The following is a 25,305-nucleotide window of genomic DNA, read 5'->3' as shown; positions in this document are numbered from 1 at the left end:
GACTCGATTTCTAATATAAAAGAGTTGGCAAATAGCTCTGCTTCTAAATGTCCACAATTTGAGAGTATAAATCCCACACACACATATACACAGAGAACAGACAAACACATACAAAGTTAGTGTTTGCTATGACTCCATGAGTAAGAAACACAGGTTTTTTTCTCCTTCACTTAGTTAAAAGTCTTGCTGATTTGGAGAGAATTAGTGTACTAGTAGGTTACATGCAATAAAGATGTAAAGCAGGAGAAGAGGCATGCCAGGAGGTTTAAGTACCACAATACTAAATCCTTTCTGAGACTTATCTCAAAATATATTTGCCAGTTGCTACTGACTCTGACAATAACTTACAGATACAACAAGGCAAGATTAGGGTCATGCAAGCACAAGAAGCAGGAACAGGAACAAGCGTTCTGTGCCACGACAAGCCAAAGAGATGTATCTACCCTTACCTTTAAGATATAAGACATCCTCTACAATGAATATGCAAAGAAAGAGAAGATGAGTGTGAGAGACTGATGATTTTTATCATCAAGTCCATTAAATCCACAATTCTGAAACACATTTCAATGTTAGTCCTGTGATTAATGCAGCACACCCTCTGTACTGGTTTTAAAGCACTATCAACATGCAAAGGAGCACCATGTCATGCAAAATGGAAAATTTACATGTGAGATGCAGGGTGAGTGGGCATTAATACACTCTAAACACACAGAGAACATGCCTCCTCGGTTAGTAGTTGGGTGTTTGTGGATGTTGGTTATCTAAACTGGTGCTTACAACCACAGGAGCTCCATGTGCCTGGCTCCTTCCAAGCCCCAGGGGTCGCTCGGGGTCTGTGCTCAACACCAGTCCTGAGGGCCTCAACCCAGCCTAGTCAGGATGCCAGGATGCTCTGCCCACCCTGGTGACAATCACCTAGGATTCCATCTTCTCAAAGAGGACCTGCCATCCTCACTGAAGACCTGACCATGCCATCAGGCATCAGCACTGCAATACCTCCCTGCTCCACTGGCAGGGACGGGGAGCTTCCTGCACATCCTGTGGAGGGCCCAATCCCTGGATGCCATCCCAGGGATGCTTGATCCAGGGAGCCACTTGGCTCTCCTGCAGGTCTGCCCAGCAAAGTCATGAACCCTGATGTTATAAAGCCTTCACCTGATGCAAAGAAGCCAGTTAAAAAAAAAAGCAGTAGAAGAAATGATCTGTAAATCTTTTTCCCTTTGCTAAACTGAATCCAGACACAGCACTTTACATACGGAACTTATCTGTTCTGTCATTTCAAATTACCACTGGAAAGAGAACAGGAAAATGACCCAATTTCAATGGAAATAGCAAGAGTGATGTGCAGTACACAAGCAGGGTCTGGGGTTTCCTGAGCACAGCTGGGTACAAGGAAATGCACAAGACTGTGCCATCCCGTCCTACACTATGACAAGACAAGTAAAGTAACACTGGATATCTGAAAATCTCTAATCTTTTAATCAAACTCTCCCACTCACTTCCCTGCAAATAACCTTTGAAATTTGTATTCCTTCATTAAATCTTCATTATAGGAAGGTGCTTGCACGGAGCTGTTAGCATTGTTTATTTTGTGCTCTACTTTAAATTTAAAAAATTAAAATACAGTGAAATAGGGATAGTGTTTAGTCATTAAACACCCCAGAGGGAGGGATGAGGTAGATGTGGATCTGCTTGGGCCAACAACCAAACTTATTTCCCATCTGTCATCGCAGGCTTGTGTCCATGAGTCTCTCCACAGGCTCGTGTCCATGAGTCTCTCCACAGGCTCAGCCTGGACTGGCCGGGTACCAGGCTGTGCCTGCCCAACTCTGAACACGTTGGCCTTTAGGTTTCCACCAACATGGTCAGCACAGCTTGTTCCCATGGAAGCCACATTTTTGGTCCTATGACACCTTGCAGGATACCATCCAGCATCCAGTCCCTTGGGACTCACTGTTGGCTAGGCCTCTGTGGCAGAAACCTCTGCCCTGGTTTTGACACAGAGTTTAATTCCTGCTATGGGTGGCAGGGGACGACAAACTGCAAAGGACCGTGGTATTAATGATATCACTCAATCTGTGGTTTTTCCCACAGAAAAATTTCTCTTCTACCTCAAGCCTCTACCTATATTTTTAATTCACCACGCAAGCAAGAAATCATTTAGGATTCATTAGGAATTTGGAACATGCAAAGATTATGGATCATTTTCAGTCTGCTCAGTTGGTATTTAAACACTTTAATTCCCAGACTGAAATGCGTTACTTTACAAATTCTAAGAAATAAATGCAACAAGATGCAATGAGGCTACATAAAGTCTCTACCTGGAGCAGCAGACTCACAGCCCTGCCAGCTGCCAGACTCTCCATCCCTAAGTGCTGGGAGGGCTGAGGGGGTCCAAGCCCCCTCCCTGACCCCATCCTCGTTGGGGCAGTGACCCTCCCAGGGCTGCTGTACGAAGAAAGGCAGCTGACTCAGATCCAGAGTGCTCACTCAGTAAGGGGAACGTTACCTGAGGTACTGGTGAGTAATCCCAAAAATTTAACATGAGGTGGGGAAGGAGAGCACTACAGTTGTGGTGCAGGGTGAGAATCAGAGCTAGGCTGTATTTTGGGTTTTCCCACACCACCTCCCAGCTCCCAGGCTGGGATTTCTGCAGGGGAAGCCATCACTTGGACTGCTGCCTCCCAGCAGGACCTTGCTGTATAACACTCAGGTGGGTGGCAAAGGAGGGTCAAGCCCCACATCCTGTTCCAGCCACCAAAACAGGGTGGAAGACACAAGAAACACGGGCAGGTGTTTTTCCTCTTCCTCGTGGCGCAGTATTGCTTCTCAATCCTCTATCACTGAGCTACTGCTACAGCTGGAGCTGGAACACATTCCAGCAGGGAGCAGGCCTCTGTCCTGCCAAGACCAAGCTCAGACCAAGGCAGGAGGAGGAGAGGAGGCAGCTCCGCCATGGCACTGCCAAAGGACAGGGCTCAATGGGACACCCAGATGTGGGACGGTGACATCCAGCAGCTGAAGGTGCTGGCTAAAGCAGCCAACAGCAAACATCAAGCCTGCAAACACACATACTCATGAGTCCCTTATAGCACAAAGCCTGGCACAGCAACCAACATCCATCACAGGACTGGGGCCAAACTGGCAGAGTCATTTTTCTCAACATACCCAACATCCTACATTTCTGTGCCCTTGCTACGGGATACAAAACCTGGACACAGGGTCTAGGGATTGTGTGAAATGAAGGTCCTGCACAGGCAGGTGGGATGATTACCTCTTTGTAACTCAGCGCTGCTGATGGTCTGAGTGGAGGAGCAGGGCGGAGGCAGCTCAAGCTCCAGGGCTTGAGGATTTTAGGGGGTTCCAGAGGCCCACGGATCTGCCCAGCTGAACTAAATGTCTGAGAAAATAGACAAGAAACAAACCAAGACTGTTAACCACCAAACAAAGCAGAGAAGTGGAGGGGGATGGTCAAGCATTGAGACATTGAGACATCTAAGTTGCAACAAAAATAGGGCAGGCTACGTGTAAAATGGTACAAGCACAGCATGGTTACAAACCAAACTGTGGGATGTGTCTTACGGCTGTCATGTTACCTTAGTGTCAAGGCACACTGCTGAAACAGAGAGCTCAGGCAGCAGCGAGGAACCCAGGCAGCAAAGGCCAGGAGGTGACACTTACGGAATGAGGGCTCCAGGACTGTGTTTTGGAGACAGTGCTGCATGTCCCTTTCGTCAGCCTTTGCAAGTGGTCAAGCCACTCGTGCAAGTCCTGGCTGGTGCTGCAGGACACAGTGATCCGCTCCATCATGTTCCCTGTGGCAGAGGGTTAAATAACTGTCTTTAGCAAGTGGAAGAGACTCAGGTGGAAACACAGGGTGGGATCAGCTCAGCATAGCAGGAAATGGCTCCTCAGTTTGCACAGTCCAGTGGCTCCAAAAAGGCCAGGGCAAAGATAGAATCATGGAATCATTAAGGTTGGAAAAGACATCTAAGATCATCAAGTCCAACCATTAACCCAGCAAGGTGCACCACTAAACCATGTCCCTAAGCATCTCATCTACGATGATGATGTGACTGCCCATCCTGCTCAGGCCAACCACTGAAAATGTGGGAGCTGCAAGAAATGCTAAGGGAACTGGTGAGATGAATGTGTGAGGATTATTTAATGTTAAAGGTCATTAAACACAACATTTCCATGATTAATAGGATCCTGACACCAAATACCACCAGCACAAACAGCTGTACTGCAGCCCAGGCACTGAGCATGAAATTACCGTATATACCTACAAGTAATGAGATAAATTGAAGGGGAAAATGGGAGGAACACTAGGAAAGCTCCCTGATTACCAGAACCATTAATCTGTCAATAAATTAGGTACTCAGAGCTACAAGGGATGGCCACCGGATGCAGACAGGGCACACCAGTGCAGAGCAGTGCTACTGGTGCGGGAGATTTGTCCCATATGAAACACTACAGTCTCCAAAGGCAGCCAGAGGCAGAGCTCCAGGGCACTGGGAGGAGATTGACTCAACCAGGACAGAGGTGCTCAGAAACTCAGACAACACATGGTAAAAGAGCAGGAGGAAGATCATGGTGGGGAATTAGGGAAAGGAGGACCAGTACTTCCAGTGGCAACAGTTGTTTGGACTGGGAGGACAGCCCCAGGCAGAAGGCCCCACTGACCTGTGATTTCAAACATGTGCTCATTCCCTTCAGCATCTTCCAGCTTTGTCAGCGTCATTCCTGTCAAAGGCAGCTTTCCCTGGGAGAATTGAAGAGCAGTCAGCATCTGTGTCTGCTTCCCAGCAGGTGTTGTTCTGCTTGTTTCTGCTGATTCCTTTCTCTTTGGGAATCGCCATTTAAAATTAATTTGTGAAGGCTTCAGACTGCAGGAAGAGTCTCCTTTAATGTATGGATCTAGATTTCCCTGCACAACTAGGTCAAACCCCAGAGATGAGGCTCTCATGACAACTGAGTCATCCCTGGCTCATCTGCCACCCTTTCCCTTCATTCAGTGCAAACCTTTTTCACAGTCAAGTCAGAAGGATCAATTTCCCCTGTTTTTTTCTGAAAGCCTTCCCCGTCCCTCTGATTTGCATGCTGAACTGCCTGCTCACCTTACTCCCATTGGTGGGTCAAGTCAGAAAACCCAGCCAAATATTTCCCATATCTTTCTCATTTCCCTTGCTATGACAAATGACACATCAAAACAAGAGCATCCTTTTCTTGGCAGTATTGATGGTTTCAGACAGCTGGAGAAAAGCCAAGCTCTCAAAAGCCTGATTCCAGCCATTGGATGGTATGGAAAATGGTAAAACACAAGAAATGCAGAGTTATACGTAGTACCTCATGGAGTGGAATTTTTGTGCTCTTTGCAGTGGGCTTTATAAGTGTTTTCCAGAGATGGCACAAAACTGAGAGCCAGCTGGCTGGTGAAAACCCTACAGCTGGGTCAGGACACCTTACACACACACACACACCCCACTCTCAAGAACAGCAGGTAGAACAAAAGGTTTTGAGGTTTTTCCTTTTTTTTTTCTAATTTCACAGCATTCACTTACCAAATGCTGCTTAATCATTTATCAGGACAAAGGCATTGACTATCCTAAAGCCAAGTCCTGGCTCCCAGCCTGGGGTGTTTGCATCACAACAGAGAGTTCGAAGGACACAGAGGACTTGAATTTGATAAGAACTATCTGATTTCCTTTTTCACACCGAACGCCTTGCAACTTCAAACTAAGCATGTCTACCTGATAGATGAACCCACTCATCCGTGGGCTTGCAGACAGCATCAGCAAAACATTGGAAAATAACAAGAAATACCGCTCCTCTTTCTCCTGGGGGGATAAGAACTTAGGTTAGTCCAGTTGGCAGTGCATCACAAGCACCTGCCTCTAGCAAACTGAACCTGTTGCAGCTGGAATCACAGCCTGTGAGATCACCCCCAAACCAACTATTCTGGCTTTTTTTTCTTTACAGCATCTCATTTATGTACCAGTTTTCCCTGCATAGATTTTTGTCTGCATCCTGCTAATCCTCTTCCAATCATTGTAGAGTGCCTCAGAGGGCCTTATGTCCCCCAGCATCTCACATCCCAAACAAGAAAGACTTTTGGGACTAGATGCTGCACAGGTTTGTTTTACAGGGCTTCCCTTCCCAGGGAAAAGTTGCTACAGCAAGCAATTCAGTGCTAACAGGAACTTTCCCACATCGAGCATGCAGCACACATGCCTTTAGCACCACTGAGGAAGGTCTGTGGCAGGCACCGGTGCGATGCATTAGGACCAGTAGGACAAGAATCACTCCAGTTAGTTCCAAAGCACAGTCAGCTCTGGGGTGCAGCATCAAAGCAGCCCCTGTGCTGGGCATAGGACACTTTCTAGTCACTCCCATTTCTCAGAGTAAGTCACAGGGGAGAAAGAAGGAAATTAATGTGCTATATGACACTGAGATACTTCTTTTGCTTGAAAAGTGTGTCACCAAAGGCCTGAAGCTAAACCTACGGGGTGCCTGACTCACTTCAAAGACGTGCACAGCCCCATTGCACAACTCTTCCTGAAGTAAAATTATTTATCAGCATTATTTGTCACCAGTTTGTGGCCTGGAAGGAGAGGAGCTGCCGCCTCGCATCACTTATCCCAGGAGCAAGCGAGTATTCAGACATCAGTTCTTTAGCCAGCAGAAGGAACATTACACTCACCTCACTTCCCCCAGACTGCACCATAACCTGGGACATGTAGATGACGTTTCCCATCATTTTTATGTCCTCTCCTTCCCAGCGCTGGATGGATTCAGAAAGGATTTGCAGCTCGAGTTGTTTCCTCTTCCTCAGCTCCTGGCATTGCGACTAGGAATCACAGCAGAGCTTTGTTAGCTGAAGGGCAAGAGCCAACCCAACAGTTGCAGTTGCAGTTCCACCAGCAACACTCACACAGCCCTGTGGGCTCAGGGATGGTTGTGCCAAGGATCAGGAAAGCTTGCTTTGGCTCCATTACACAAAGTTTCTTAAAAAATCACACCCTAGTGATTTATGAAGTAATGATTACATTCAAATGTCAAAGAAATTGCAAACTGCACTGAGCAAACTTTTCTTTCCAAACCAGCTCTACCTCTGAGAGTTTAGGTTCACAATTTCCAAACCAAGACAGCTGCACAGTTAAATGTCTCTAATTTTGCTACTGCTTAGAGGGATTTTGCCCATTTTGTCCAAACAGCAGAGTTGTACTTGTAGCACTGCAAAGTCCCCACAAGTCAGATGGGCAGATATTTTCTAACCAAAATCTGCGAACCCAAAAGCAGGACTGGGCAGTGCTGTAGAGTAGTACAAAAAAGAATATTCTCAAAGCACTGTAACTGAAAAGACTGCACCACTGCTGGGCAGCTGGGGACTGGAGAAGCTCCAGGGAGTGACCAGTCTCTCAGCAGCTCTCAGCAAGAGAGGACAGTGCTGACTGGACAAAGACGGTCCTGCAAATCCGAGCAAAACTTCCTTTAACTGACCCCTCTGCCAACAGGGAAAATTGCTGCAAAGCCAAACCAGAGCTGTTTTCACCAACTGCTTGGTTTTTTCCAAACTCTTTTTCTGATTGAGATTTTCTTCCTTTCCAACTCTTTGACTATCCAGCTCTTCAAAGAGAGAGGCTGCATTGGGTCTAGTTTGAAACCACACACATTTGAACCAAACTGTGGGTGCTTACTCTAGTTCTACAACTGTTGTATGTTTTGATGGTTCCCCAAGTGTAGCTGAATCCAATGTTCCCAGGATAAAAATCCAAATAAAATCCACAGGAGTTCATCAGTCTCTGCAGAGGCACTGCTGTGAATTGCCAGGCTCTTTGGTTCCTCCCTGCCTTTGCTTGGGAGCCTTCCTGGTCCTATAACAGGACCACGTGCCCATCACAAGGGGCACCTCTGCCTGTCTGACCTCAAATCTACACTGAACCTCTTTAGCTGTGTCATAATGACATTAAATTACTCATCACCCTAGTACACATTTCAAGTAAAACCATCCAGCTCTTACGAGATTTCCTAAAGATTAATGACACCTTGTAATTTAAATGAGTTATTCCCCTATTAGCTTCCAGAATAAATGGAAAGGGTGCTGAGTTTCTAGTAAATGTAACATGATCACTCTTTCCTGTTTTCTATGAACTTTCTCCTCCCCATCTTTTATCTGCACTGCTAAACACTTGCATCTGTCACAAACGTGTGATATCTGTTGTGCTAAGGGGAGGAAGCTGGGCCATAGCTGGAGTGGTTATAGATCTGGAGTGGATATATATATATATATATATATATATATATGTGGCTACAAAGCAAGAGAGACTACAGCTTTTTTAATAACCAAAAAAAGCTTTTCCAGGTAAAACCTTAGTGCACTCAGATGGCTTTCCCCCCTCTATTTCATCTCAGTGCAGCAGGACTTTGAGGGGTGCAGGTGACGGAGTTCACAGAAATAGGTTTGTTGTCTCTGAGTCATCCCTCCTCTCTGTTCCCCACCAATGGCACCTGGAGCCACAAATTACTGGAATGTGGTCCAAGCCTCCCAATGCCCGTGGAGCAAACCTCAGCAAAATCAAGAGTTACTCCATGGGCTCAGAGGGGAAATTCCCATTGGCACCAGCACTGGAGTCAGTCACAGCTGTGCTAACTACTCCCTCAATGAGCAAGGGCAATCTAGTTTCAGGTGGCAGGTGATTAGGGAATGGACGCAACAGGAGATGAAAGGGACCCTGCTGTCACCACGGTCCACATGTGGCTTTCAGCAGCAGAGGGGACCATAGAGCCAGGGTGCTCTTGCCACAGCCAGAGGAGCAGCTCTAGGGTTGAAATGTGAAATTAAGTTTCTTTGTAACCCATCTTTTCCATTCCAGAAGACCTTTGTTTTCTAACGGGGAGAAAAATGTCAGGCTTGACTCATTCTTTATGAAATGCAGACCAGAAATGGAGAGCTCTATTTTAAGAATTGCCACCTACCACAAGGGACTTGAAGGATGTGACAGCTTTCAAAACATCTTCATGATCTGCATGCGCCTCCTAGTGAAGGGAGAGCAAATTCCTCAGTCACCAGCACCAGCGGAACCCACCCTTGAGCATCAACCCACCCTGAGTATCACCCATCCTTGAGCGTCACCCACTGTCCCAGTACACCCAGGGCTGAGGATACAGGCAGCATGGGAGTCAGGAAGAGCTCAAAGTCCCCCAGGTACCTTCCCCACCATCCACTTCAACATGGCATGGCTAAAGGCAGCTATGCAATTCACTGATACCAATTTAATCAGTGTAAAGTGGCCAGAGCAAGAGTAGGTATGATTGGACTTAGAACAAATCTGACTTGCAAAGAAAAATCAGTGAAAACAGGAAGTGGTACAGGGTGCACCTTCAGGAAGGAAACTTCCATTGATGTGCCAGGTATTCCAGGCACTGCCCCATCAAGAGCAGAAATCCATGAGCATCAAGGGGGCTTCACCTCTGGGTTTAAGGGAAGGCATGTCTGAGCAGAGTGCTCTTGGGCCAGGTAAAAGCAGAATGCTGCCCCTTATCTCTGACCACAGCTGTATGCTAGTACTCTCCCAGAATTTTCTCCTGGATCTAGGGGCCTGCTCCTCACCACCAAGTCCTCATGCCAAGCAAATCATAAGGTGTCTCGGTTGTGATGGAGCTGTCCCTGCAGCCTGGGATTGCTCATGTGGAATGTGGGACGAGTGGCTGCCTTGAACACACCTGCCCCCTCAGTAGCTGTGCAGCAGCGCAGGGAATGCTGTGGTGTACATCCACACTGCATATAGCCTGCAGCATCACAGCTTAAACCTCAGCCCTACTAATTCATGCAACAAAATTCCCACACTCATCTTAGAAACTAAGAGAAATAAGTGATGTGTCCCCAAATCCACTGCTGAACAGCCTGCAAAGAGCAGGCAAAGAGCACAATGCATATCCTGCAAAGAGTGCATTATCCCTGCATGGGCATGGTGGCTGCAGCCAGGCTCAGCTCAGTCCCTGTAGCTCAGCTCAGCCAGGTGAGAGGGTACAGGTAGGTCTGGAGTGTTCCTACCCTGCAGGCTCTCATGCTTTCTCCTATGCAGGAATATCCCTGGCTCAAGCATAGAGGTTTTAATCCTTTGGCTCAATTGTACGTCATGGATAAGTGTGCTGAATTAACTGGTAATTAAAACTGGATGAGGGGAAAAAGCAAACTTGGTTAAAAATAGACTGTTACTTCTGTTTCCTTCACCCCCTTGCACCACCCCTGAGTTTTGCCTTCCTGCAGCTAGAGTGCACCAGCAGCGAGTAGCAGAGATCTCTACAGTCCCTGGGGCAAGAAATGTCCTGAGGCAGACCTGCTTCTTGCCAAGGAAGTCTTTGTGCCCCTGGCTATACTCCCTGCTCCCAGGGACTTGCTCTCCACCCCTGTGTCTGTGCTGGCTGCCAGATTCATGTCTGTCTGTGCAGCTCTGCCTCCACCCAGGAGCACAACCCTGGGGCAAGGGGTGGGGATGTGCCGGCAAGCCACAGGAGTGAGTGGCCAGGCTTAGGAATCTCATCAAATGATAACAAAACCACAGATTTATTCCCGGCTGTGCAAATAAATAGCAGCTGCAGCCCAACTCTAGACTCTGCTTTTACTTGTGCTGGAAATGGCCCATCTTTGAGGAAGGGCTGGGGTGAAGAGCAGTCAATGCATTTCCTTAACATTCCTCAAAACTCTTCCACCGGTTTCTCACTTTTAATCTGAAAGGTGGATGATGTCTGGGGGACGTGGGACATCTCCTTGGAGACGTGGTAAGTACTTTTAGCCTCATAGTGCTCAAATACCAAGAGGCAGAGGCATGTCTTGAAGCTCAGGGAGCAGCTCTGGCAGAATCAAGGGGCAGAGCCTGCCCAGCAGCCCCACACCCCACCTACCTCCATGTGCCGCTCCAGCTCCTGCAGCAGTGTCACGTATTTATCCAGCCTCAGGAAGGGTTTGCTGAGGCTTGTGGTCAGGATGAGAATGCCTGGGTTGGCCGCACCCTGGCTCTCCATGAACTTCTCCAGCTCATCACTATAAAAAGAGACAACAAGGAGGGGTCTCAGAGCTGAGGGCCATGTTTTGCTGCCCCCACAGTCTCCAGATGGCCAGGGCTCTGCTCTGAGCTGGGCCTCTTTGAACGCAGCACAAACTCCCCTCTGAGCACCCCCACCACCACCAACCCCATGGAGCAGGCGGGGAGCTGGGAGCTTCCCACCAAGCAAGACCCTTCACCCCTGGAAAGCAGGAGAGGATGCTGTGTGGCCACAGGTGTTGGAATGCACAGCCCCTGGGGCACATCGCTGCCAGAAGCTGGTCTCCCAGCACAGCAAGGTGGCACAGGGCCAGGTATCTAGTGGTGGATGGGGACAGGGGGAGCTGCATAGGCTGGTGCTGTGCTGAAGGAGGCTGCAGCAATGCACTGGGACCCCGCTGGAAGCTGTGATACATTGTTTGCATGCACATTGCTCCAGAAAATATGGCTTGTGTGCGTCAGCACACCTGCCAAAGCTGATTCTTTGGTTGATTTAGGAAAAGGGGTCAGACTGAGGAATCACATGAATGAGTCATTTGCTGGAGCCAGGCTTGTTGTTACACTGAATTAAAGCTGGATTTCAGCAGGTGAGTAAATACATTGCGACTTCCCATTGCAGAATGGGAAGACGTAAACACTATGGATGTGGTCCTGGCTTTCCCATCATTGCAGGGAGGACAGCTAACCTGCATTAGGGATGACACAGTGGTAGCATCTTGGCTTGGCACACTCTTGAGCAGAACATCACAGAAGTTTAAGTGCTTACTCATGTGGGTCACACTGAAGAAAGATGTTATTAATGTGATCTGCCAATGACCCTGAAAATCAACCATTTGGTTGAATAGAAGCTCAATTAATAAACTGGGTAACTGGGTGACTTGATGACCATCCTCCTTCTGCAACAATGTGCCCCCCACCACGGTGCCATAGGGGAACACCCTCCCATTTGTCAGTGTGTGAGCACTTGAGCAGTGGGTCTGAAACAGCAACTGGGTCCTTTGGCAAGTAACAATCACAGGAGATGGTACTGCCAGAGCTGAGGCTCCCTGTTTGACCCAAGGTGGGAGTCATCTGTGTGCAAAAAGGACCTGTGAGATCAGCTCTGAACACGAGCAGTGAGTTGTCTTCATGCTGAAGCTGAAAGGCTCTGCTGAAGAGCCCAAAGCCCCAGCAGTTTTTCCAGCAGCAGGAAATCCCCTCGCCCTATTGTCAAAACACAGGTCAACAGCCATGCCAGGCCAAGTATTAATAACAAAAGTCAACTTTTTAAAGGAGTCTGAATCGCCTTCTCCATCACTCACCTGTGCTGTGTGAGGACATTCACCGCTGAAGGGTGGTTAGCACAGTACGTCAGGTACAGGGAGCGGAACTGGGGCATCAGGTTCATGAAACAGCCTCCCACACGCTGCTGGTTCTCGGGGAGCCTAGAGACACCAACACACCAGCCAGGTTAAGCCTCTGGATCTGCACCCTGAAGCTACAGCACTCTCAGAGACCTGCCCAGGAACTACCCACTGCACAGGGACGTTCCCACATCACCTGATAACTGCAGCACTGAGCAAAATACCCACACTTGCCACCTGGGGAGGCGGAAGAGGGGGATCCTCAGGTGGGTCTGGGTTTCTGTGGTGCAGACAGTGAGCATCACAGCCTAAGACAAGCTGTGACTCAGCCTGATCTGTCTCACTAGCAAAGCTACAGCTGGGATGATGGGGCTGTGCTTGAAAGAACTAGGGTCCCACTCTCTGGGCTGCCCCTGAATATGAAAAGGTGGATAAAGAAAGAGAAGCCACAACCTGAATATATTCCCAGTATTCAGTCTTTCCCCATCTCTTTTCAGCCCTTAGCTAAGGCTAAATGTGTCTGTCAGCCTGCCTGCAGGAAATTATCACCTCTAATAATTTGCTCTTTGCTCCCTGGCAATTCCCATCTTCTTGCCTGCCAGATCTCCCACCCTGCATGTGCCTGCATCTTTGGGTTAGGCACACTTCTGTGTCAGGTCTAGTGACACTCATTCTGCAGATGCCTTAACAGCAGAAATGTAAGAGTTCCTTCTACCTTTCCTCCTGCCAAAGCACTGCCTGGCACCTTTCCTCAATCCTGTTATTTTCTTCTATATTTAACAAGTCTAAGACAGCAGCTAGGAGGAACATTAATGAACATGTCTTTCTATTATTTTTAGCTACAGTTTAAAAGCTTAACAACCTCAGTGATACGACACAAACTTACTTTGAAACTTCTTCCAAGGCTTGGTTCAGTGTTTGCTGAAAAGCAGAGATTTCTTCCATGTTTCCCAGCAATGCTGCGATGTCCCCCGCGCTGAGCCTACAAGAGCCACATCACCAGTCAGCATTAAAGACAAGTTGCTCTCAGGAGCATACCATTTTTATTCGTAAGCAGCCCTTCCAAAATGACACAAAAATTTCTCCTTCTCCAGATACACAAAATTCATGATCTGTGAGCTACAGTCCGCAGTCTCCTGGAGAAGACGTCTGCTGCCAAGGATTATCTTAATTGGATTTTAATCACTTAATCACACTAATCTTCACAGATCTTTAGCTGTCTAATAGACACAGACAGATGGGATTTCAGCCAGAGGTGGGGAGGGAGGTGTGTGCACAGACACAGAGACAGTTTTGTCTTCAGGGATTCATGCTATGGATTTCCCGATGGGAGGAGGGTCCTACGGGTAGGGGCTGCTTTGTTTCTTTAGTGAGATTGGATGTTCCCAAAGCTAATGTGCCTGTTTCTGTCATCCTGCGAGTCACTCTCCTACCACCCTCATTTAGGCCTACAAGGCTGAGAACACAAGAAATTTTCCCACATGAAGATTTTGGGAAGGCAGAAGTGACTGAAATACGGAGGCCACTCTCCCATCTCTCCTGACTGGACAATGTCTAAACATGTGCCCTCTGTCCATGACACCCCAAGGCTCCCACAGTGTCCTCTCCACCTCAGATGCCCTTATATCTTACTTATCATAAGACTGGAGGGGTCTTAAGTAAGTTCCCAGAAGTGACTGTAGTTCCTTTGCATAATCTCGTTCTGTTTCCAGAATATTTTGCAACACCTAGGGTGAGAGACAGAGCACTGAGAAGATTTATGTACTAGCAAACTAGTCAAAAGAACATGACATCAGCTTCCAAGTCTGGAAAAGCATGGAAGTGTATTTTAGGTCCACAAATCACGTTTCTTAATGCAGAACCCAGAACACCCAGGAAAGTCCTGGTGGTCAAATACTGAGATTTTACTTTGCAAACTTGAGAAGGCCTGGAAAGCAGGTGTTAAAAGCTGCACCAAGGATGGCTTCTGTGGCAAATCAAGCCAAGGCACACCTCGTTCACCACTTCAGGGATATGGTGATCTGGGTTTGGTCCTGCTAATCCATCTCAGCAGCTGATTTGTCTCTGGCCGCATAGCAGGCAAACCCAGTGCCTCCTGCACGCTCCCAGTCAGCACTCCAGTTTTTCAGACAGTGGAGGTGGTTTCCAGCTCCCTGGACAAACTGTTTCTGCTTTGCTTTGCTTGAAATATATTTAGACATACTGATGAGCAGGATTCAGCTCCAGCACTGAGAGCCAGGGATGCTCACACGAGGCATCTTCACTCTCCTACACCACAGGGTTCACTCCAGGGCTCCTGGGCACAGGCAGTGAAGGTAACTGCCCCTGCTTTGCCAGATCTCCTTGCTTCGGCAGCAATATGTAGAGGAGGGGATGTTTCCCCACCCATTCTGCAGCAGCCGTTCATGGCCTGGCAGGCTATGAACCTGCTCCAAAGCCAAGTCCAGTTACGAAGCCAGGCCATGAGCTCTGGCAGCTGCCTGTCCTCTGAGGGCTGCAGCTGCTGGCAGAGGCACAGGACAGGCACCTTGGGGTATAACAGCTCCAGCCAAACCTAAGACAGGGACCAGAGCCCTGATCTGGCTTGCCTACACCATGACGTTATCTCCCGTTCTTTATCAACAGGAAATACTGTGCCTTATCCCCCTGCATTGATCTGAAAGTCGTCACCTCTCCTTAACTACCTCAGTTGTCTACTTCAAGCCTCTACTTTTGACATCTTGCAGCCACTTCCATTTGTGGTTTATTGTCTCAATGGCCTTGAATCCAGGGAATGGAAACAGCTGCATTTAAACACAGAGCCACATCCCCAATTGTTACAAATTGCTTCAATGATTTTTAAGGGAAGGAGCCAGTTCAGAAGATAAATAACATGGTACTTATTAAAATGTATGATCAGCACTTTAAAACTTACCACAGGGTAATAATTCTTTGTCAGCTGAGTGTTTTCTAGCCCTTTTAATGCTTTGGGAGAGAGTGGTTTATCTGCACAAAAAAAACCCATGAATAAATTACAGTGCACAGCTCTCATTATTCCACCAGGAAAAGACACTGCCACATCATGTCCAGCAAATGTAACTTCACCCCTGTGACCACAAAACTTCAATTGAAGGGTTTGTTTCCCCATTTCACAAAAAACTAGGATCAAAGCAGTGGCATGCACAACACTGATGGCAGCCAAGCGAGTCACACCAGGAGCTTCGTGCAGCCTCTGCCAACCAATGTCCAGGTTTGCTCCAAAATCCCTGGCAGCAGCCCAGTATCTGGCACTGCTTGGAACTACAGTGTGGCTTCACCTGGCCCACTAAATTTGGTTTTAAAACTGGGTGTCTCTCAGAAATGAGAGATACTGTGTTTTTTTCCAGGTGATTGAAGCCAACCCCAATCAATATGCTGAACTCTGATCTCCGCAGTCACTTGTGATGCCAAATCCTTCTCTGAATGAAATTAGATTTAAATGAAGAGCTCCCAAAAACCTGGAAATCCATTCTCATTCTGCATTTGCTAAATCCCTGTGGATGTCTCCAGCATCTGTACATATGTGCACACACACACACACACACACACGGACAAGTTCTTGCTCCACTGTTCCTTCCTTAGAGAAGCCCCTTCTCTGCCAGCAGCACGGCTTTCCCAGCAACACCATCACCCCTCTGGACTGGGACAGGAAGGCCGTGCAAGGCTGCCACAGCCCAGGCCACTCTGTACATACTTAAACAGCTCCATGCCATGTGGAGCAGCCAGGCTCTCCTGTCTCCCTGCAGTCGCTCACACAAGGCAATTACTTTCCCACTGATAGCAGGGGAGAAGCTTGAAATTGATACATTTAGCATCTGGAAGCTGCAGCTTGATGTACTTTCTAATTACTGCCATTGCAGTGCTTCCTGTCACTTCCAGCCAGGAGCTCTGTGCCTCATCTAAAGACTCAGAGGAGCTCACCTCCACGTTATTTCACAGACTCACAGAATATTTCCACCCAAAGGACACACCTAGGACAGAGCAGAGGCAAGGACACTGCTGAAAAACAACTCCATTCAGAGTGACAAGTCTTACACTGTGGAGATGGGAAAAGCAGCTCCCTGCCAGCTGCAGCCCCGGCAGTGCTCCTGGGGCATGGAGGGTTTACTGATGGTCCCTCATTGCTCACTTGTAATGCAGCCACATCTCCTGAGCATGCAGACACCAGGGCAATGAACTGTCCTGACGTGAAATGGTGCCAAGAGAGGATCTGGAGGGAAAAGCTCTGCAGACAGAAAAATCTGATGGGCTCTTACATCAGGACCTATGGGAGACTGGCCCTTCACTTCAGTGAGGTACTGTCATTTCATGCAGCTCCCATCTGATTTTCCCTATAGGACTCAAGTTTATTCTCCTTTGTTTAAAACATCTCTCTTCTCCCCTCACTGAGTTGATTAGTGATTCCTGAGTTGTGCCAGACATGCCTTCAATCCCTGCTGCAATGTCCTGCTCCAGCTCAGACATCATTTCCCAGAGGAAAATCTAAATGATTTTTTTCATTTAGAATTAAATAAAAACTGACCTAATTCTGAGCATTAAATCATGAATTTTTTTCTTCCCTCCTTTGCTTTGTTTTTGCAAGTGTGGAAGAAAGGATGTCTAACAGGGGCTGCACATTTTGCAGCTAATTTGGAGACCCCTGCTGGTATCTCATTGTTTGAGGCCACAGCAGATCTTGAGCCATAGAACCAGCACCAAGCACACAACTGGTCTCTGTCTATGGTAAGTCCTCAAGGTACATTAAGGAGCCAAGTTCCATTTTGCAAAAAACCAGTTTAATCTCACAAAAAGGCCTGGGTGAGCTGCTTGAATGGATGTGTAATGCCACAGGGCAGTTGGCCAGGGGCTTCACATTATTATCACCCTACGTCTGCGTATAGCCACATCACAGAAAATGTTAATGTTAAGGACACTCAAGACAAAGCTCAATAAAGGCAGATGACATCAGATGGATCATCCCCTCCCTCTTCCTTTCTCAATATTGCAGCAAAATCATCTGGGGAAAAATGTACCCTGTGAAATCAGCCATCACTATGGACCATGCCCTGTGGCCATGCAGTTTTTGTCATATTCCACACCATGATGGTGAGCATCCATTCCACTGATGCCTGAAAAGCCAGGATCAAACACAAATACATTGCCTGACCAAGGTCTCTAACAAAAAGCTAGTTCTGTGCTCAGATGCTGGAATGACCTGATGGCTCCCCAGGGCAAACAGGACCCACATCCATCTCTGTCCTCATTGTCTGATAATATCACTGCTTCCATGCTGCTGAGGCTTGGGGGGAGCAACAGAAAGGCACAATGTGCTGGGAAGAGGGTGAAGCAGCTCTCAAGCAACTCATCTGAAAGACTAGGCTTTGCCCTTCCTTTCGTCCTTCCATTAGCCCAGCTGCCTGAAGTACACAAACGGTCCTTAATAAATAGCAGCAATTTCCCAAAGGCACAAGGGTCCTCACTGCATTATACCACTGTCATTCAATCAGCCCTTGAAAGCAACTTGCTTACCGGTGGATTTGATTTCTCTGACGTAGTTACTTGGGAACCAGCCTGTTTTTCCATTCAAGGTCCCTTCCCACCAGCCCCCTTCTTCAACTCGGGTGACATAAATAATGTCTCCTTTGTTAACAGAGAGTTCATCCTCATTGGTCTGCTTAAAATTGAACCTGGCCTTTACCACCAGCTGATGACTGCCATTCTCGGTCATCTCCTAAGGAAAAAAATGTGGAAAAACATCAGTAAATAGTCAAAAAAAGCAGAAACCACTAGGACAAGCCATTGTTCTTCTCTGTTGTGACAGCTGTTTTTTAAGTATTGCTCTGTATAACAAGCAATAATATCTTGCTGTTACGTAAACACTCCCTTCAGAGGACCACAAGGTCCCTCCCAAGCATTAATTTAGTTTCCCAGTGCAATGGGTGGCAGATAAGAATCACTCTCCTCATGTCACACAGAGAAACATTGCAGTTTGGAGAAGCTGCGGGACTCTCTCCAGGTGAGGCAGCAAACCCATGATGGAGATCAGGGGAGAACAACCTCTGATGCTGAACCAGAGGTACCAATCACACTCCTCTACCCCCAAGGCCATCAAACCCACGATTACATGTTAAATAAAGGGTACCACAGGCTTGGACTGCCTCCGTAACACCCTTGCTGACTGGGAAGCTGTGCCGTTGGAGTCACTCTGGGGGTCTCCAGCCGCAGAGTTAAGAGAGGACAGATGTGAACATGGCCCTTTTGACAGCTGATCTGGGGAAACAAAACAACGTCTGAGTTTTACCCAGCTGTCCACCATCCCTCCACATCACAGCAAAGCAAAGAGTAAAGCCTGCAAAGAAAACAGGAACAGGGCACAACAGTTCAAAGAGCATCTATCAGAGCAAGATAGCAAGTGCATGACATCTGCAGTGTGGGTACTCCCAGTCAGCAGTGAGGGCGGTTTTCTGGGCTGGGATAACCCTTCCATCATGGAAGAAGTTAAATTGCATCCTGAGGCACTCCTAGGTTGTGCCAGCTCTGCAGCCACACATTCAATTGCAGTAGTTCTTTGAAATCCCCCTTAAAACTGTAGGAAAGCAGAATAGTACTCAGTACAGTGATTCCCTACCGGGAATGTTTCTGGGATGCAAGTAAGCACTGTTGAAGGTGTGTCAAAGTTTAGCTCTCCAGTGAGTGCTCTTAGGTCACCTCTGCAGCTGCAGTGTGGGCTATCCCGCTGAGTGGGGAGGAATGCTGAACAGTTGGTCCACACAATTGCTCCTCTATTTAGAGAAGTCCCTCTGGGTTCATTATCCAGCTGAAAGAGGCTAGGCACTATTTTGATTGCTGTTCATGGACGGCTGCCATTAGTCATGTGAGAGAGGGATTCAAGCCACGCCAAGGAAGGACAGGAGTGTCACGGCCAGGAGATGAACTGCCCATGGAAAGGCTCAGATCATCCCAGCAGCTCTTGGAGCTGCCTCCTTCAAACACTCAGAGCTCCTTGCTTTGCAAACCAATCTTTAGGCCTGTTTCTGTCCCCACCTGATGCTGGAGGCAATGCTGCTGCTCTGACACACCTGTTTTCATAATTAGTGATTTGTTTCTATATTAACACTGAAAAAGTTGCCAGAGGGTAAAAAGTTTCCTGGTCCTAACTGTGCAGAGACTGAGTCAGTGGCCTTGCTGCTATGAGCAGTTCCAGATCCTGCAGGACCTGGCAGCACTCAGCCCCAGCATCCTGCTGGATGCTGCGGAGGGGTAAAAACTTGGGACTCAAGCCACCCAATAATTGCCAGTACTTCACTGCTACTGTACCCCACACCACAATGTGGGACACCACTCTTATCACCTCCATTCTGTGTTCCATGGTGCTCAAAAGACACAACAGCACATATTATCACTTCAGTAAACTGTGAAGGACTTTTAAGATTGGTCTTGTAGCTTCTCTTCAGATTTTAGGACACTTCTGCATTCCAGAGCTGCAGTTTTCCACCTGCAGTGGAACCTCACATGTCCGTGGACCTCAAAAGCAGAGCAGAGAAGAGCAGTCTGCAGGAATCCTTGTGCTGGGTGTGCAAGTCCGTGGACCACGTTTGGAGTTCTGCCTTGAAAACACTGCAAGAGGAGAGGGTGATCCAGCCACCAAATGTGCGCAGAAATCGGAAAAGACAAACTGCAAGGCTGCTTTTCCTCCATTCTCCTCCACTTTGAATGCCAGCATGGAAAACTCATTCTGAAGGGGAAATTTGGTGGGAGTTACAGGAACTCAGCTGGGCTTTTATGCTCCTCAGAGGATTTTTGTTTCAATAGGAAAACACCTCATCCTTAGATTGGACCTGGAGCAACACAAACTGTGAGCTCTTGTGGAAGAGACTTGCTTTGTCTCTCTCCTACTCCTTGCACAGTGGGGACCAGGTCCGTGACTACGACTTCCAGGTGCTGCTGTCTTACAAAGCCCAGCCATGCCATATCCACACACCCGGCTAGCCAGTCTGTGTTCCAGCAATGGACAACATCCATGGCAAACCTTATGTGCTGTCAGTCAGTCAGTTTTCTCTCTTGCCCTGCTTGTTACGACCGCAGGGTGAATTCCCAGATTCCTGGGCTGCAGCAACTGCAAAATCCCTCTCCATGTAAAACCCACTTTGCCAACAGAGTGGGTTTCTCTCTCTGAAGCATCCTGATATTTGAGCAGGAGCGGTTTTGGCTGCTCTTGGTGACTCACAGGCCAGGGGTGTGGCTGGCTGCCAGTGTGAGATATTCTTCCCCTGATGCCTTCTGAAAGGGAGGGCATAAATCCTGAGTCCAGACTTCGCTTATTCAAGTCATCAGCCACAGTCCCACGGAAATGACTCCATTACTGTCGATTTTATGATCCTCCCTGCCCCTCCCAATCTTCCAAAGCTTTTATAAATATCTGCAGCAACCTAGAAACAAATGCAAAACTGCCTTTGACAGTTTGGCAGGGAAGTGTATCATTTATATTGCATCGTGACAGTGTCCTATTTTATGCCTGGTCCAGCATGGAACACTGCTGCCATATGTTGCTTAAACTATGGTTAAAATAGCTGGGTTTTCTGCTCACATTCCTACACTATTTTTGGCAGATGAGCCTTGTCTGATCTAGCACAGCTGGTTTTGCTTCCCTGCTCTCTCTTGCAGATAAAAGCATCAAGCTCTGTGTTGCTGCGTTTTGATGGACAGCTGCTGAACTAAAAGTTTATCTGCTACAAATTATGCCTCCAGTTATCTGCACAAAAAGATCCATGAAGACACAAGGATTTGGACTTCAAATAGATGCTCAGAAATGCGTTCCCACAGCGTTTCCTTAGCTGACACCTACTTCCCTCTGCCTCCAACCAGGATGTTGGGATGCAGCAGAGCTGCAGGTGTTGGGATGTGCAAGCATGTCAGAGCCTTGGCGACAGCAGCAACTGCAGTAGCTAGTACCAGGCTTATCCTGATGCTCTATTCAGACCATGGCCTCTGGCAAGACAGACAAACTGGAACATCTGCAAAGGCAGTTTGTAGGACACAGGCTCCTGCTCCTCAGGAATTTAGCCAAGCCACCAAAAAGCAAATTATTTAGACACGTATTTATTTTACCCTGTACTCTTCCCAAGGGTGCTCTCTGCCTGAGCAGCTAGTTATATTGCAGGCATTGTGCTTTTTAACATTTAAACACAGAAAGCATATGTTCAAACAGATGTTTGCCATGAAACCAAGAGGATGCCAACTTCTCTATAGCCCCATCAGTAACGTATGATAGGAACTATTCCCCAGCAAAGCCCTGTCCCGGGCTGAGCTGGAACAGGGGTGGCTGGAAGAATGGAGTTGGGACTGTAAATAAGGGGACTGACGTGAGAACGGCATTGCAGCCTTGTCACCCTGTCAGCACACACCCCATCACACCCCTCCAGTCCAACAACAGGTAAGGACAGAGGCAAGAAAGTTTCTCTCTCTTTTCACTTTCAGAATAATGAAGTAAATATCAATCACAACAGCAGCATTTGCAGAAGTTGTTCCCAGTTGAGTTAACCTACATTTTATACATATCCCCTATCACACTGAACTGCAAGAGCTTCTACACAGGGTCAGCGGGTGCTGTTGGTAATTGAGTGGTGAGGGGCTGGGAGGAGGTGCTGAGGCAGGAAGATGGCATGCTGAGGCCAAATTCCCATTCCCAAACTTCTATGGAGTGAGCTGTCAGCAGAGCTGAGTCCTAGCTGCAGAACAGCATCCTCAGAACCTGAATTTCTTCGGAGCAGCATTATACACACAGACACACACATATATGTGTGCACAAATCATAGGGGGGTGTGTAAAAATATATACTATTATTATTATTATACAATATATATTATTATTAGACATATTATTATGTATGTTGATGTACAATATATGCATGATAATTCATACACCAGTTTATATAATGTATAGGCAAAATGCAGCAAGCCAAAAGGAAAGACTTCCCATGAGAGGAAAATAATGAGTTTTCATTTTGAAATTTCCTCCTTAAATCACCTCAAATGTAACCTGCAACAGGGAAATGGAACTCTTCTGGTGCTGGACTTTGGTGGGTGTGCAGGAGTCTGTCCTAAACCACCTGTATGACAAGAGGCTGTGAAGTCTTCCCAGCACCAGGCAGACCTGCTCCTCATCCCCTCATAAAGGAGACCCCGGTCCTCTCACCCCTCCCCAGAGCACCACTGTGCCACTGTCCTCCCTGTTGAACTTCTCCTTTCACAGCCTATGCTACTAAATATCATTTTAAAGCAATCTGTAGGGAACAGCTACATATCTGGGATGGAATCAGGATGAGCTGATTTGTTTTGCTTCAGCAGCCTACTCCTGCTCCCAGGGATGCAGGACAAGCCATCAGCTTGATTCCCAGATCCAGGAGCCTACTCCATGGAACCAGGGAGAGGAGAGAAAAACATCAATACAATTGACTGAGCAACTAGCAACAACATTTGTTTTGACATTCAGGAAAGGTATTATGCAGATGGAGCTGTTTTTCTCTTCAGCTTTAAAACACACTCTTTAAAATCTGGTATTTGCATTTTGGGAGGTGCATGCTCATTTACATTGAGGATCCCTTACGCTGACCTACTTTGAAGTCCCTTAATACTGTCAAAACTGAGCAGAGGTCCCTCAGTGTAAAGTGATAATTGAGCTCTGCAGAGTTCACACAGCAACTCTGAAACGTCACAATTTAACCCTGAGTTGGTAGAAGCCTGAAATACCAATCCCACCATCCACTGTCAGCCATCAGTGCTGGGTGCACAATTTGACAAACCTCCAGAAATCACCATAAATCAGGAATTAGCAAAAAAACAAAAACTGGCCCTGCATACACATGAGAAATAGTTTGAAATTACAACAAAAGGACCTCTTTTTTCTTACCTTCAGTAGCTTTATTTACAGCTGTTAACGTGCTCAGGACCTTGGAGAACTGATCTCCAGTGTACAAATCATGTGGATCAAACACCTGTGAAAGATGAACTCAATCAGTTGAGCCCAAAACATCTCACTCTGGCTGCTGGAGCCGCCCACGATGCTGGAGGGTGAGGATTAGGCAGCCCCTATGTCTCTACAGGGACAGGGTGTTTATTCAGGGCTGACAAGTCCATTTCCTTTGCAGACAGAGAATTCCTGGGGCACCACTGGCAGGCGGCGTGGGAAGGGCAGGGGGACCCAGCAGTATTTGGAGTGTAATGCTGGGAACAGGGAAGGAATCAGTGCTGTCTGCAGAGCAGAGACTCCTCTGAAAATCACTGAGAAGGTTATTGCTGGCCTTGAGGGAAGGAAAGATTTTATTGCTATTTTTGTTATTGAAAGCTGAAGAGATTGAGGCTGTACATACAGAGAGCTATGTATAAACACACACATATTTTCCACAGCAGAATTAACACACATGGAATTTTCTGCTACTGCAATATATACATTTACACTTTTTTACAGGAAGACAAACCCAGTTATCTTATATACCAAAATTTCACCCTAAAGAATTTGATGTTGCTAATCCTCAATGGCAAAACAGAAATACATGGTTAGCAAGGGCTTATTTTCCATGATTGATAACCTGAACCTTGTACACTTCAGAAATCATCACCAGTATAATGAGGGGCAGTTTGAGTTTCCAAAACACTTCAACCCCCTCTAACACCTGAAAAATGCTCTCAACTTCATACAGACTGTACAAATCCTACCATCAATGAAGCAAAGATAAGAGATACAAAGAGATACCCTCTTGATGCTACCACCATGGCACCATCTGATAATCCCCAAATACATGTTGTCTTGCAGATGGAGACCACAGATACACAAATCCCATGAACAGGAAAGATGATTTTAAAGCTCTCCTGACAGACACCATCTAATTACAAACACCTCCAACACACTAAAGAGTGTATCCTGCTAAATAAGGACAAAAGTCATAATTTACCTTTAGGCTAGTACTGCCCTTTAAAACAGCCCTTTCTTGCTTTCCACACAGAGCTCCTTGAGTATGCTTGGCATATTTCAAATAGGAAGGGAACTGGCCTCTCTCACATCCCCGGACGCTCGCGGCACCTCCTCCTCTTCACAGACACACCAGAGCAGCACCAAAGTCCAACACAGACAGTAAAATGGCTGATCTTTCTTGAGATTATGTTTTCAAATTAACTCAGCTACTCAATACTGAGAGACACGCTTTACCCTAAAGAAATTTAATCCATGCTTAGCATGGGGTCAGCCTGCTGTCATTACAAATATTAAAACCTGTAGCTCCACAGCTCCAGTTGCATCTACTGCTCTGCGCATTCCAGGGATATACCCACCTTCCTTGGGCTGTTTCTGAGTTGATCTATTGCCTGCGTTCACTTGGGTTTGCTCCTTTGGACTATGCAAGTCCCATCCCCTCTGCCAGCTGGTGCATGAACCATTTTTCCTGCCCTGCAGTTGCAGGCAGTGCTATCCAAGCATCACCTTCAGCCCTAAGCAGCGATGTTCCCATCTCCGTGGAAAGGGAAATGGTAGCAGAGAACCCAGGTGTGCGCTGACCCCCTTGGCAGCTGCTGGAGGATGGGATATTACAGTTGCACAAGAGGAAGTAAACAGCCAGGCTGGGATGCTTGAATGCATCTCTCTGGTGTGTCATTTTCTCAGCCATACCCTTTTTCTTCCACTTCAGTAATTTCAGAAAAATAAAGTCCTGCCTTGAATGAATGCCTTTTTTTTTTCTAAGGAGCAAAATAGTAAAATATATCTCAAATCCTTCAATGAAGAGGATAATGCTGTAAGCTCAGTCATCAGGCTGACAAAGTCCAGATAAAAATGGTGGGAAGAAAGATATGCAAAAAATTCCAGCACAAAAGCAAGTAATAACATTTAGAACTTCTTCATGGGGAAATTGTCTTGAACAGCTACTG

General features: G+C 47.1%; 1 protein-coding gene across 6 annotated transcripts in view; it reads right to left on the bottom strand.

Annotated features, from left to right (window-relative positions):
• Positions 1–25,305, bottom strand: part of ARHGEF6 (Rac/Cdc42 guanine nucleotide exchange factor 6) — a 39,020-nt gene that overhangs the window by 6,564 nt on the left and 7,151 nt on the right. For 2 of the 6 annotated variants that reach the window (XM_042029341.1, XM_042029345.1), the window contains 15 exons: positions 23,297–23,381; positions 18,531–18,658; positions 17,918–18,119; positions 15,306–15,376; positions 14,024–14,118; positions 13,278–13,373; positions 12,350–12,472; positions 10,909–11,047; positions 8,980–9,039; positions 6,704–6,850; positions 5,754–5,840; positions 4,687–4,765; positions 3,682–3,815; positions 3,275–3,400; positions 450–470 (listed from right to left, as the gene is read on the bottom strand). In XM_042029341.1, coding sequence (XP_041885275.1) covers positions 450–470; positions 3,275–3,400; positions 3,682–3,815; positions 4,687–4,765; positions 5,754–5,840; positions 6,704–6,850; positions 8,980–9,039; positions 10,909–11,047; positions 12,350–12,472; positions 13,278–13,373; positions 14,024–14,118; positions 15,306–15,376; positions 17,918–18,119; positions 18,531–18,658; positions 23,297–23,381 — 1,593 coding nt within the window. Of the gene's footprint in view, positions 1–449; positions 471–3,274; positions 3,401–3,681; positions 3,816–4,686; positions 4,766–5,753; positions 5,841–6,703; positions 6,851–8,979; positions 9,040–10,908; positions 11,048–12,349; positions 12,473–13,277; positions 13,374–14,023; positions 14,119–15,305; positions 15,377–17,917; positions 18,120–18,512; positions 18,659–19,739; positions 19,765–23,296; positions 23,382–25,305 lie in introns of those variants that run through there. The other 4 variants (XM_042029346.1, XM_042029342.1, XM_042029344.1 and 1 more) reach the window with 4 other exon arrangements.

Source organism: Corvus kubaryi, unplaced genomic scaffold, assembly GCF_017639235.1.
Source record: "Corvus kubaryi isolate FWS band 111438036 unplaced genomic scaffold, C.kubaryi_AGA036_p1.0 37322, whole genome shotgun sequence".
Classification (NCBI taxonomy): Eukaryota; Metazoa; Chordata; class Aves; order Passeriformes; family Corvidae; genus Corvus; species Corvus kubaryi.
The sequence above is the reverse complement of the archived record's forward strand: the minus strand, read 5'-3'. Positions and strand labels throughout refer to the sequence as shown.